This window comes from Lithobates pipiens, unplaced genomic scaffold (genome assembly GCF_037356315.1).
Source record: "Lithobates pipiens isolate NorthernLeopardFrog02 unplaced genomic scaffold, aLitPip1_a1.2 Scaffold_3, whole genome shotgun sequence".
NCBI classification, from domain to species: Eukaryota; Metazoa; Chordata; class Amphibia; order Anura; family Ranidae; genus Lithobates; species Lithobates pipiens.
The window spans coordinates 284407181-284420057 of record NW_027507790.1 but is presented as its reverse complement, the minus strand read 5'-3'; the positions used below and the strand labels follow the sequence as shown (position 1 = coordinate 284420057).

General features: G+C 47.6%; 1 protein-coding gene across 1 annotated transcript in view; it reads right to left on the bottom strand.

The window, feature by feature from the left end:
• UBA1 (ubiquitin like modifier activating enzyme 1) overlaps positions 1 to 12595 on the bottom strand; it is a 69922-nt gene extending 57327 nt beyond the window's left edge. Inside the window, exon 1 of the mRNA XM_077463250.1 lies at positions 12435 to 12595. Coding sequence (XP_077319376.1) covers positions 12435 to 12512 — 78 coding nt within the window. The 5' untranslated portion in view covers positions 12513 to 12595. The remainder of the gene's footprint in view (positions 1 to 12434) is intronic.
• Positions 12596 to 12877: the final 282 nt, after the last annotated feature.

Genomic DNA, 12877 nt, shown 5'->3' with positions numbered 1-12877 from the left:
CTTCTCCACTGCGCCAGAAAGCCTGACTGGAAGTCTCGCAGGTGCCACCTGACCAGCTTCAACATTGGTATACAGGATGAAAGGGACTCTAGGAGGCTCAGACAACCTGATGCTGGCATGGATCGGCTCCCTAACGCCTGCTTCACCTTCTGGGTCAATATCGGGATCTTTTCTGGTGGGAGCGACGCGGCTTTCTCTGGGGTGTTGAATAAAGCTCCCAGGCATGTCATTTTCTGGGTAGGTGTCAATTGACTCTGCATAGTTGATAAGCGACCCGAATCTGGTCAAAGTGTTCAGGACTAGCTGCACCTGCAGAGTTTCTCTGTGTTGAGACAGGATTAATAGGTCATCCAGGTAGTGCAGGACCCTGACCCCTTTTTCCCGGAGGGGAGCTAGGATAGAAAAAAAAAAAAAAAAAACACTTTGGTGAAAGTCCTGGGAGCTGATGAGATTCCAAATGGGAGACACTTTGAAACAGAGAAAAGCCTGAAAAATGATGGTGGATGTGGAGGTATGCATCCTGAAGATCTATAGAGACCATCCAATCCCCTGGATGTACCAACAGAATTACTGTATTCAGGGATTCCATCTTGAAATGCTCTTCTGTATGTAACAGTTTAATCTCTTTAGGTCCAGAACAGGCCTCCAACCTCCTGATTTCTTGGGAACTAGAACTGAGTGAACTTCCGAGTCGGGAACTGGCCGAACCGCTTGTTGGTGAAGGAGTAATTGGATATATTGAAAGAGAACTTGTCTCTTTTCTCCGGAGGTCGGAATCTTGGTGGGTTGGAATGAAAAAGGTGGAGGACGGGTTTTGAATCTCCAGAAATGTCCTTGCCGGACCATGGAGCCTGCCCATGGATCCGTGCAACTTTCCACCCAAACCTGGGCAAAAGACCCGAGTCTTGCTCCTACTGAACTTTGGTTTGGGTGGGTAAGGAGTCAAAAGGAGTAAGGAGGTAAGGAGTCAAAAAGACTTCTGGCTCTCAACCATTGAAGCTGAAGCCTTAGGCTTTCCCAACTTAAGAAAAGTGGCTTGTGAGCCCTTCCAAACTCCTTTGTATTCTTTTCCCGGGACGGTATGATCTGGCATCCCTAGATCTTTGCTGGGTGGCTGGTCGCGAAGTGAACCTTCTTTTCCCTATTCCTATCCTGAGGGATAAGGCCACTTTTGCAGCCTGTGACTCGGGTAATGGCTGTATCCATCTTTTCGCGGAACAGGGCCTTACCATCGTATGGGATGCAACACCATGACTGCTTTGAAGATGGGTCCGCAGACCATGGCTTTAGCCATAATGCTCTTCTGGCTGTGATAGAGTAAAGCATAGTCCTGGAGGAGCATCTCAGGATATCGATGGCAGCTTCTGCCATAAAATCAGAGGCCAGTTTTAATTCATCCAGAGCTTTGATGATTTTGTTTGGATCCAGGCCTCGCCTGAGGGTCTTCTCGATATTGTCCACCCATACTTTTGTAGCTCTGGAGACCAAAGACAGTGACACTGCTGGTTTGCAGGCTCCCCCTGCCGCCTAATAAACGTTAAGATCTGAGTCGATCCTGCGATCCCTGAAAGAGACTGCATCTTCTAAAGGCAGCGTTGTGTTCCTGGCTAATCGCATGACCGACTCGTCCAAAGTTGGTACGGAGTCAAAGAGCTGGGTGTCTGCCTCTGCCAGCGGGTAAAGCTTGAGAAACCGGTTGTAGGCGACGGGTCTCTTGTCCACTTTCTGCCACTTCCTTAATTTCATCCATTAGAGGGAAATTTGCAACCTTTTGGTCAGGTGAGGAAAGTATATTTTAGTTTTGGACGGAAGCTCCGGGTTTTCTTCCCACTGAATCGCATCCTTAACTGCGGTAATAAATGGATTCACTAAGGCAAAATCAAATGCTGATGAACTTTCCTCAGCTGTACCCGATTTGTCCTCTGAGTTAGCCTCCGAACTGGGTTGGCGAGATGGCCCTCCCCTGCTCTCTCTTCCACAGGCGGAACTAATTGATCTTGAGACAGGGCTAATTCCAGTTGGACCGATTAAATCTTTAATTGAATCCATGGATCCCTGCTTATCCCGCTGTGGCTTTCAAGTAGCCTTATACTCGCAGGCTTGCGGTTCCAGGGACGCTTTTGTCCATCCGTGGTCGTCCTGGTGACGATACACCGAAGCTCCAGGTGGACGGAAAAGCTGTTAGTGAACGGAAACAAGAGGGCCCTTGCCTACAGCGTGGCTCCTTAGCCTTCCTGGCCTGTGGGAGTAATACACTTACCACCGGTGGCATGCTTATTAATGCCATCCAAAGAAGCTCCCAAGAGCTGTTCGCCAAGGAAGGGAAAATCCGTCAAGACTTTAGATGCCTGGTCAACAGACCAGCATTTCAGCCAATCAGGCGCCTCAGCACCACAGCTGACATTGAAGCCCAGAACCAGAGGGAGGTATCCAGGGCCATGTCACAAACGTACTATAAGGCCTTGCACTAGTTGGTCTGCCAGTTTCACGCAGACAGGAAAAGCCTGCCACTCTCCCAATTCGCGGTGCAAAAGTTTTGCTCACTCAGACCGTGTCTGCGACACAAGTGCAGATGCCAGTACTGGTCGCACAGCGGACCCCACAACCGTAAACAAGGAACGAGCCACTGCCTCGGCCTTCCTGTCCATGGGATCCTTAAATGCAGGAGTTCCAACTACCGGGATCCTGGTTACTTATTTAACTTGGATATTGGAGGGTCCACGACCGGAGGAGCCGACCACTTTGCGAGAAGGCATTCCTCAAAAGGGGCAACGCACCGCCCTGTGTCTGGGGACCAAAAAAGGTCCTTTGCGTGCAACTCCATTCTCTGTAGGTGAATTTGTCAAATAAGTCAGATACGGGAACACCATAGGTGAACATGCTGGCTTGCGGGACCCAAAGGGGACTGGTACCTCAGCAGGGGGGCCTGCTGGCTCCTGAATATTCAGGGTATAACGCACAGCTGTGATAAGTGCTCCAACAAGTGCTTTTTTGGGCCCGGATTCATCCTTACTGTTTGAACGGTCCTTGTCAGCTTCATCTAACAAGACAGAGCAGGGGTCACCAGCCTCATCGGGGCCCGAGTCTGTGCCAGAGCTCTCCCCAGAGGACTTGGGGGGGGGGGGGGGGGGGACAGAGGCCACCTAACTGCACCCATCTTCCCACGCACCGCCTCCATCTAGCAATGAACGAGTTGAGGAACGCCATCAGGGTGTCCATGGGCACTGCGCAGTCTGCAGGTGACCCGGTTGCCATTGCCTATACTTTGGGGGAAGAAACGCTAGTTTCTAAACCATGGTGACCCTATCCCGTCTGCCACCCGAAGGGGACTTAGGACAGTGACAGTCCCACCCTCCCTGCTGCCTGAGGGGCTCATTCCCTCCGGACTCACCACCCTGGGGAGTTCTGCGCTGTCCACAAGTGGTGCCTGTAGTCGCCGAGTGCACCCATGGGCAGAGGAAACCAAAAACAGAGTTGGTGATAACCGCTAAAATGATCAGAAAAACCAATCAGTGCCACCGCCAATCAATACCACCTGCAAACGCCAGTGCCACCTGCCAGTCAATGCCACCGCCAATCAGTGCCACCTGCCATCTGCCACCGCCAACCAGTGCCACCTGCCACCAACCAGTGTCACCGCCAACCAGTGTCACCTGCCACCACCAACAAGTGCTATCTGCCAGTGACAACTAGTGCCACCGCCAACCAGGGCCACCTGCCAGTTCCAAACCAGTGTCACCTGCCAATACCAGTGTCACCTGCCAATGCCATCTGGCAGGTCCACGTGCCTGCCAGTGCCACCTGCCACCACCATTCAGTGCCATTTGTCAGTGACAACTAGTGCCACCGCCAACCAGGGCCACCTGCCATCACCAACCAGGGCCACCTGCCACTTCCAAACCAGTGCCACCGCCAATAATGCCACCTGCCAGTTCCAAACCAGTGTCACCTGCCAATGCCAACCAGTGTCACCTGCCAATGCCATCTGGCAGTTCCACGTGCCTGCCAGTGCCACCTGCCAGTGCAAACCAGTGCCACCTGCCAGGGCCACCTGCCAGGGCCACCTGCCAACACCAAACCAGGGCCACCTGCCAACACCAAACCAGGGCCAATAGTGCCACCTGCCAGTTCCATCTGTTGCCAGCCTTACTCTCTTTCTGGTCAGCCCATAACCCTGATGTAACAGCGTTTCAATGGAGTTATTGACTGGGTGCTCCATAGTGAGTTAGGGATAGGGGGTGAAAATGAGTGGCCTTACCCCAGGAGCTGACAATCCATACCACTCAAAAAAAAAAAAAAAAAAAAAAACTGGCTCCTAAATTCAAAGCAAATTTGTCAACCCCTGGCCTAAAGCATCCAGAAACCATTCATGTGTGTGGTTGCTTCTCAGCCAAGGGAGTGAACTCACTCACAATTTTGCCTAAGAACACAGCCATGAAGAATGGTACAAAAACATCCTCTGAGAGCGACTTCTCCCAACCATCCAAAAAAAGTTTGGTGACCAACAATGCCTTTTCCAGCACGATGGAGCACCTTGCCATAAGGCAAAAGTAGTGATGACCAAAGTGGCTTGGCAGAGCTGCACGATTCCGGTTAAAATGAGAATCACAATTTATTTTTTTCTTAGAAAAAAAGAAGATCATGATTCTCTACACAACATCATCTTTCACATTATACGAAAAAATAAAAATCTAAACAAAGTTATCACTAATTTTTTTTTTTTTTTTTTTTTTTTTTTTTTTTTTAATTCATTCAAGTGTATTTTTTTGCCCAAAAAATTGCATTTGAAGGACTGCTGCACAAATGCAGGGTGACAAAAAATTGCAACAACCGCCATTTTATTCTTTAGGGTCTCTTTTTTTTTTTAACAAACAGTATAATTAAAATATATTATATAAAATATACAACTTGTAAGAAAACAAGTGTCAGAAAAAGGCTTAGTCTTTAACGAGACTTTACAATCGCTTTAAATAAAAAAATAAAAATTAAGTATAAAACAAAAATATTATACTTACCTGCTCTGTGCAGTTGGTTTTGCACAGAGCAGCGCAAACCCTCTTCTCAGGTCCCTCTCTCTTGCTCCAGGCCCCTCCCTCCTATCGAGTGCCCCCACAGCCAGCAGCTTTCTATGGGGCCCGACCAAGCCAAGTCAGAGCTCCGTGCGTATACATTCAGAAATGAAGCCCTAACCCAGCCCCCGATTGGCTGACTGACAGCCGTGGGAACCAATGACGCCACTGCTGTGTCCCAGACGCTTAGACATTCCTGGACAGGACACAGCTGGATAGAGAAGGGCTCAGGTAAGTAAATAGGGGGTGCTGTGGAGGCTGCTACACACAAAAGGTTTTATTCTAATGCATGCATGAATACAATATAATATATATTTATATTCTCAAAACTTCTGGCTGAACGTTAACTGTACATTTTTTTGGGCCTGCATATCACACAAACCAGGGGAGGAAACAAGAAATTTTTATTCCTGTATTCTTCTGCAATAGGTAGAGAATAAAAATAAAAAAAATTACCAATTTCATAGGATAGGCAGGGAAATCTCACAGTTGTAATATTAAAAGCATACAAAGTAGGTTGGCTAAAAGGACCCCACCACCACCTATGATTAAAATATACATTTTTGGGAAGAGTGATCCTTTAACACTTCTAATTTTACACTCTACCTGCCAGTGAAAGCACCAGTGTAGCCCTCACCCCAACTCTGTACACAGCCAACACAGTGCTGGGGGAAGAGAGCGAACGATACATGGCTGCCCGCCAAGCAGCTTTGTTTGCAAATAAAGAAATGCGATCGCCCTCCAGTCACCAGTCTGCTCAGGCGGCTGTCAGTGACCGCTCTGGGCACATTAAACTGCACAATTGTGCATGTGGCTGATCCCCAAATGGAACAGAGATTAATATTTCCAGAGCATAAGAGACTGTAAACATTTATGTATACCCCAATTCCAGAATTGTATATTTTAAATAAAAGCAGAGAAGGTTTAGAGCCTGTATTGAGTAATTGCCTGCGTGTCCCCACTGGCAATGTTTCTTCCGACTTCCTGTCAGGACAGGGAGGGGTAGAATGATTGCACCTTCTGTCAGTACCTATCGCACCCCTCATTTCTAGTGCTTAGATTACAGGAGAAGAAAATTTGTAAAAATAGCCACTGGATGCTTAATTAGACCCTATCCCTAGTCTGTATTTAAAATTATTTGACCCAATTACATTTTATATCCATTTTCCTTAGGGCTGGAAGTCTATCTCCATGTAAAAACCTCCCGTCTAGTGCAGATGAAAAAGCTTGGAACAAGTGCTGCCACCTTATTCTTGATGTTAGCCAATGACAATCTCAGAGCTGTCATTATTCCATTAACACTTATAGTCCTGATTGACATTTAAAAGCCAAGTTCACCTTTGGAACATGTCATATGCCATGTGGCCCGTGACCTCAAACCAGGGAAGCATGCTTAGGGATGGCGGGTTGGCAAGCCCAGGTCACAATCAACGGGTTGCCAAACCGCAATCTTAGAGTGACAGAGTGCATGGAGCCGATGCTGACAGCAGAGGAAGCAGAAGCTGCATAAGCTGATGCTTCCTCTATCACCGGCTCCTATTCCAGGCAGAGTGATGGAAAGTTCACTTCACCCGGGACCTTTCCAGCAGCCTGGCGAGTGATGCAAGTAGAAGCTGGAAGAGGAAAAATGTCAGTGTATTAACCACTTCACAGCACATTTTCATCCCCTTCCTGCCCAGACCAATTTTTAGTTTTCAGCGCTGTCACACTTTTTGACTATTGCGGCCATGCGACATTGCACCCAAAAAAATTGACGTCCTTTTTTCCCCCACAAATAGAGCTCTCTTTTGGTGGCATTTGATCACCTCCTTTTGCTACGATAAAAAAAAAAAAAAAAAATTCCAATAAGCGTATATTGATAAATTTTACGTAAACGTTATAGCGTGTACAAAATAGGGGATAGATTTATGCCTTTTTTTACTAGTAATGACAGCGATCTGCGATTTTTTTTTGTGATGACATATCGGACACTTTTGACACCATGCACATTTATACAGCGATCGGTGCTATAAAATTGCACAGATTACTGTATAAATGTGACTGGCAGGGGTTAATTATGTTAGCTGGGATTGATTCTGACTGTAGGGGAAGGGGATTCACAAGGGGAGGAGACCGATCGGTGTTCCTCTCTACTGGGCACACACCATCAGTCCCCTCTCCTCTGACAGGACAGGGATCTGTGCATTTACACACACAGAACCATTGCCCTGCCGTGTTCCAGGGCAATCGCGGGTGTCCGGCGGACATCGCGGCCACCGGGCACGCACGCCGGGTCCCGATCGTCGCGGCAGGCACACCCCCTAGACGGCTGCAAAAGGGAGTACGTCATATGATGCCCGCCCAGGATGGGAGATCCCATCTGCGGGCGTCATATTACTATACGCCGGTATTGAAGTGGTTAAACATCACATGCACAGCACTTTAGTAAGGAGCCCATTAGCACTTATAAAAAAAAAAAAAAAAAGGGTCATTAGGCTGCTTTCACACTGATCTGCAGCACAGCAAATGCAGGAGTTTTGGTGAGCTTTCCAAAAGTGCACCACACCCGCAAGAGGTCTTAAAAGTCTATGGCTCAGTGCAGCTAACCCACAGGTGCATTGTGGTGATCCATGGTGTGCTGGCGAATATGTACACTTTCTAGATGTCTCCAGGGTCCGGCTGCCAATTGCTGTAACACCCACTATTGATGAGCCTTGTTTCCCAGGAACATGTGCGATAGGACTATATACAAGACTATGATTGAATGACAGGGCCATGTGGGTGGAGCCCTGCACAGCCAAGCTACTTATAAATGGCGACAGTGGGTGTGGGGAGAAGATACCCTGCCCACTGGCACAGGGAGGTGGGATTAGGGGAAGAGGAGGCTGGAGCATGTTACATTGGGGTAACAAACCTTTTAAAGAGTGAGGGCCACCTAAGTGATTTAATAACCGCTTGGGGGTCATAATGAGCCATGCGGTTTTACCGCTCCTCAAACCACAAATGTTAATGAGCCCTTCCTGTCCCCTATAAGACTGCTTTCACACTGATGCGCTGCCGTTTACCCGCACTGCACCTGAATTTGGGTGTTATGAGGTTAATGTAGATTTACATTTTTTTTTTTTTTAACATCTGCTCAATTTCTCTTTCCCCTCTCATTCACCCAGCTCTCCTCCCTTATTAAGGACAACCACTATACTCTTTACCCCCTCCCCCATTTACCCCCGCCCCTCCTTACTCAAATATAGCCTTAGTTATTGGTATTACTGTTTCAAATTTGTTTTGTCTCCTTTCAGGCCCTTTTATGTTACGGGGAAGTGGGATATACTGACGGAAGCACTCAAGCAGAGTGTGGGATAGGATTTCAACTCCATTTACATTTGGAGGCGCGACTTGCGCATGCGGTTTCTTTGGTGTGCAATCTCGTGGGGACGGGCGCTTAAATTTTTTTTTATATTTTTGGTGAACATAAAAAATAAAAATCTTATCACTTATTGCTGTCACAAGGAATATAAACATATTTTTTGACAGTAATAGGTGGTGACTGGTACACTTTATGGAGGGATCGGGGTCTAAAAGAACCCAAATACCTCCTTTGCACTTCAACGTATTCAAAACACCAAAATCTGCATTTTGGAATACGGTCTGTCTTTTTTAAATTGGCGCCATTGGCAGCCGAGTAAACCGGAAGTGACGTTGCTTCCACGTTTTTACATTGGGGACTCAAACCAGTTTCTGGCTTTGTTCGAGATGCCAAACAGCTGGCGGATGTGTAGGATGGTCGCTCTGGTGAGACCAGCGGAAGTCCCCCCCGCTGGTCATAACAGGCGTGCGGCTCGTTAGCCAACCACTAGCTCTAAAAAACGTTAACGGTGTTGCAGGCATCACCCCCGTATAACCACTGCAAGCAAATGAAGTATATGTATGTGATTTTGCATGAAGTGGTTAAGCTCATCAACTGGCCACTTGCTATTTGAAGTATGGAAGCTCCAGAACTTGCCCACCAGTGACAAGGAGTTTGCTTTATTCAATCTCAAATGTATTCATTTTAAAAGGTTTGTGGGGAACCACAGTGACCTAAAGATCAGGTAAAATAAGGTTTGGAAGGGGAGGACAACTACGAATGTTCTACTGGACACAGGAATGTCAGAAGTTACCAACATTTCATATTCCTGATCTGTGTCTGCTGTACCATGTACGAATAATGTTTCCTGATCTTTGTATTGCTTCTTTTGTGTGAAAGACCTAGAGACCCTACCAGTCCATTTGCTTCACCATTAAGAGCGGACCACACCAAGCATGAGAGCACAGCATGGCCAGTTTTCTTGCTGTCCTGGAAATAGTCTGTTCTCTTTTAATGATTAGACTTGTGCCAACATGCCCCCCCCCCCCGTCCCCGCTTCACAGCCATTCACCAAGACCAGTGTACTGCCGTTTCTCATCCCCTAGCTCTCAGGGCCTTATGTAGCTGAGACTAGAGGGTATACGAAAAAAAAAAAAAAGTATTAATGTGTTATATATTAATACAATAGCATGTCGCCCTTTATTTATATTTTAAATTGAACAGGCTTTATGAAGAGAGGGCTTACATATACTTTAGTGAATCTGAGTGTAATTTTTGAAGAATTGTTCATAATAAAAGCTAGTGTTCAGATGGAAAGCACTAGGATTATTAATTTTCTTGAGCTATTGTGAGGTGGACATCTACCTGTGAAAAATAGCTGGGTGGAGGTAGATTGAGAAATCTGTGATGGGCATCCAATTGGGATTCTTAAAACCCTATTAATATCCATAAATAGAGGGGGAACAACTGTCCCATAGGGGATAATAGGGGGTACAGGAGGAGAGGGGGGAGAGAGGAAGGTTGGATTTTTTTTTTTTTTTATGAATGTGGTGAGAATGAATAAGAAGGTAAGGGTAACGGGAAAGTTAACAAAGAAATTTAATAGACAAAATTGAGAACCCTTTGCTCATATATTAAAAAGGAGAAATGTATGTTTTAATGAATGACGGTAGTTGGATAATTGTAAACATGTTTTTCTTAAAATTAAAAAGAGATTTGATACTAAACACCCTTTTAAAAAGGGAAGGCACGTTAGACCTAAAAGGTATTAGGAAACAGCATATGACTGAAGGTGGTGGGACCGCACAGCACATGGTGGAGTTGGTGTCTGAGAATGTGGATGTGCATGGCCTGATTTTGGCCTTCTTTCACCTCCAGCTGCCCCATATCAGCATTATACATCCACACTCTAAAAGAGTAGCTAACAGATAGCAGCTAGCAAATCTTCAGAACAGAGTAGAGGCTGGCAAGACCAAACTCGCTCATCCGTGTCTTTATGGACCTTGCTTTGTACACTGGTGCGCAGTCACGTTGGAACAGCAAGGGGCCGCCCCCCATCTGTTCCCTCAAAGTTAGGAGCAAAATTGTGTTCAATATGTCTGGGTATGCGGACACCACCTTAAAGTGGTTGTAAACCCTTACAAACCACTTTGACCTACAGGTAAGCCTAGATTAAGGCTTACCTGTAGGTCCAAGCAATATCTCCTAAACCTATATGGTTTAGAAGATATTTGCCCGAAAACGGACACCGCTGTCTGCGGCACATGCGCTGTAGACAGCGGCGCGCAGGCGCACTGAGCGCAGCATTCTCAGCGACGGAGCTGCCGCGCGTGTCGGCTCCCGTGCGCATGCGCAGGAGTGACGTCATCGCGGCTTCGCCGAATGACAGCGGCGGAGCTGCGAGACCCCACCAACAAGATGGATGCGGCGGACTACAGGGGACAGCGGCGACTTCGCTGGCTCCTGTGTCAGGTAAGTGACACATAATGGACTACTATGCGATGCATAGTAGTCCATTATGCTTTGCCGGGAATGAAAGAGGAAGTAAACTCATCAGGGTTTACTTCCTCTTTAAGAGTTCCCTTCCCTGGAACTAAGGGGCCAAGCATAGCCCCTGAAAAACAACCCCCACACCATAATCCCCCCTCCACCAAATGATGCAGACCAGTGCAGAAAGCAAGATCTTTAGAAGACATGGATGAGCGTGTTTGGGGTGGAGGAACTTGACTGGACTGCACAGAGCCCTGACCTCAACCCAATACAAGATATGAATTAGAACAGAGACTGTGAGCCAGGGCTTCTCATCCAACATCAGTGCCTGTCCTCACAAATGTGCTTCTGGAAGAATGGTCAAACATTCCCATAGACACCCTCCTAAACCTTGTGGACGGCCTTCCCAGAAGAGGTGAAGCTGTTATAGCTGCAAAGGGTGGACCAACTCAATATTGAACCCTCCGGACTAAGACTGGGATGCCATTAAAGTTCATGGGCGACCCAATTCTTTTGAATAGAGAAAATAAATCTGTGTGTGCCCATGCCCCCACTAGGGATGCATTCTCTCAAGGACTCATTTACCCCAAACTCTGTATTTTGTGACATTTGCAGCCAAGGTGATGATAAAAAAAAAAATGCATCAACAATCCATGCCTGCGTGTGCCCTATCTAGCATGCAGTGCTATGTGAACAGGCATCTTCATGGCACATTGGGACAGCAGGATCAGTAACCTGTGCCTCTCTATGAGACGTGGAACTACTAGAGCCAGCACAGCAAGTCACAGAGAGCAGAGCCAATACCAGATGTCCACAACTACAGGGGGGCACTCCAGAGGTACTACAAGTCCCAGCTAGCAGATAAGGCTGGGATATTGTATGGCTGGCAAGACAAAGGCACTTAATGCATAAATAAACGCAAGTTTGTTTTTCTTAGTATTGGAGTAGAGCATCTGTCAATTTGTATTGCTTTCTGTGTCCCCATTGATGAGATTCACCCTCTAGAATTGTGCTTTTTACCATTAAAAGTGAAAAAAAAATCCCAACATTTGGGGTTGTCTCCAGAAAATTAAGAGGGGAAATCTTCCAATGGGGACACTGGTTCTGGTACCCTGGGGGCCCCCAAGAGATTCCCTTAATTTGGAGGGATTTCCTCTCACTTCCGGCTTGGCTACGAGACAGGAAGTGAAGGGAATCTCCCCGATGGGGCACAGATGGCAAAAAAAAAAAAAAAACCGACAGAGGTTATAATACTCCCTTGCTCTATCCAAAATGAAAAAGAAGTGCCCATAGTTCTACTTTCCCAATCTCACAGCAGCTGCGAGGACAGAAGAAGGCACCAGACAGACTGGGCCCAGAGAGGTAGCAGAACTACAAGTCCCAGCGAGCTCTGAAGTTGTGTGGGGGTCATGGAATACTGGGGCGTGTAGCTGGAGGGCTGCATGTGGCCTGTACTCCTCCCACCTGTACAACACACAAACTCCATGCTGCCTGTCCCAGCCCAGCCCCCCCGATCCTGCCATACACCTCTCTCCCAGCCCCCCGAGGTGTACCTCCTCTTCCTTCTCCTCTCCCTGGGAACGGCGATCACACAATGAATGCTCGGCTTCCCTCGCCAGCCGGTGCTCCATCTCTCCCGCGTCGCGCAGTATGACTTAACGAGACCGGCTCCAGCCGATGACGTCAAACGGCGTCGGTGGGGGCAGAGGCGGGGCTGAGTGGAGGAGGATGGCTGAAGCGCGCGAATTGGGCGAAGGGGCGTGTCTTGGCGATGCATTGTGCTTAGACACGTGACTGTAGGAGATCCGAGCAATGTGAAAGGAAAGGGATGGAACAATGGGGAGTGGGGGAGAGGAGAGGTGCAGGGATTAGGAAGGGTGGTATGAAGAGGGGTGCAGGAATGGGGAAGGGTGGCATGGAGAGGGGTGCAGGAAAGGGGAAGAGTGGTATGAAGAGGGGTGCAGGAATGGGGAAGAGTGTCAGGCGTGGGGAAGGG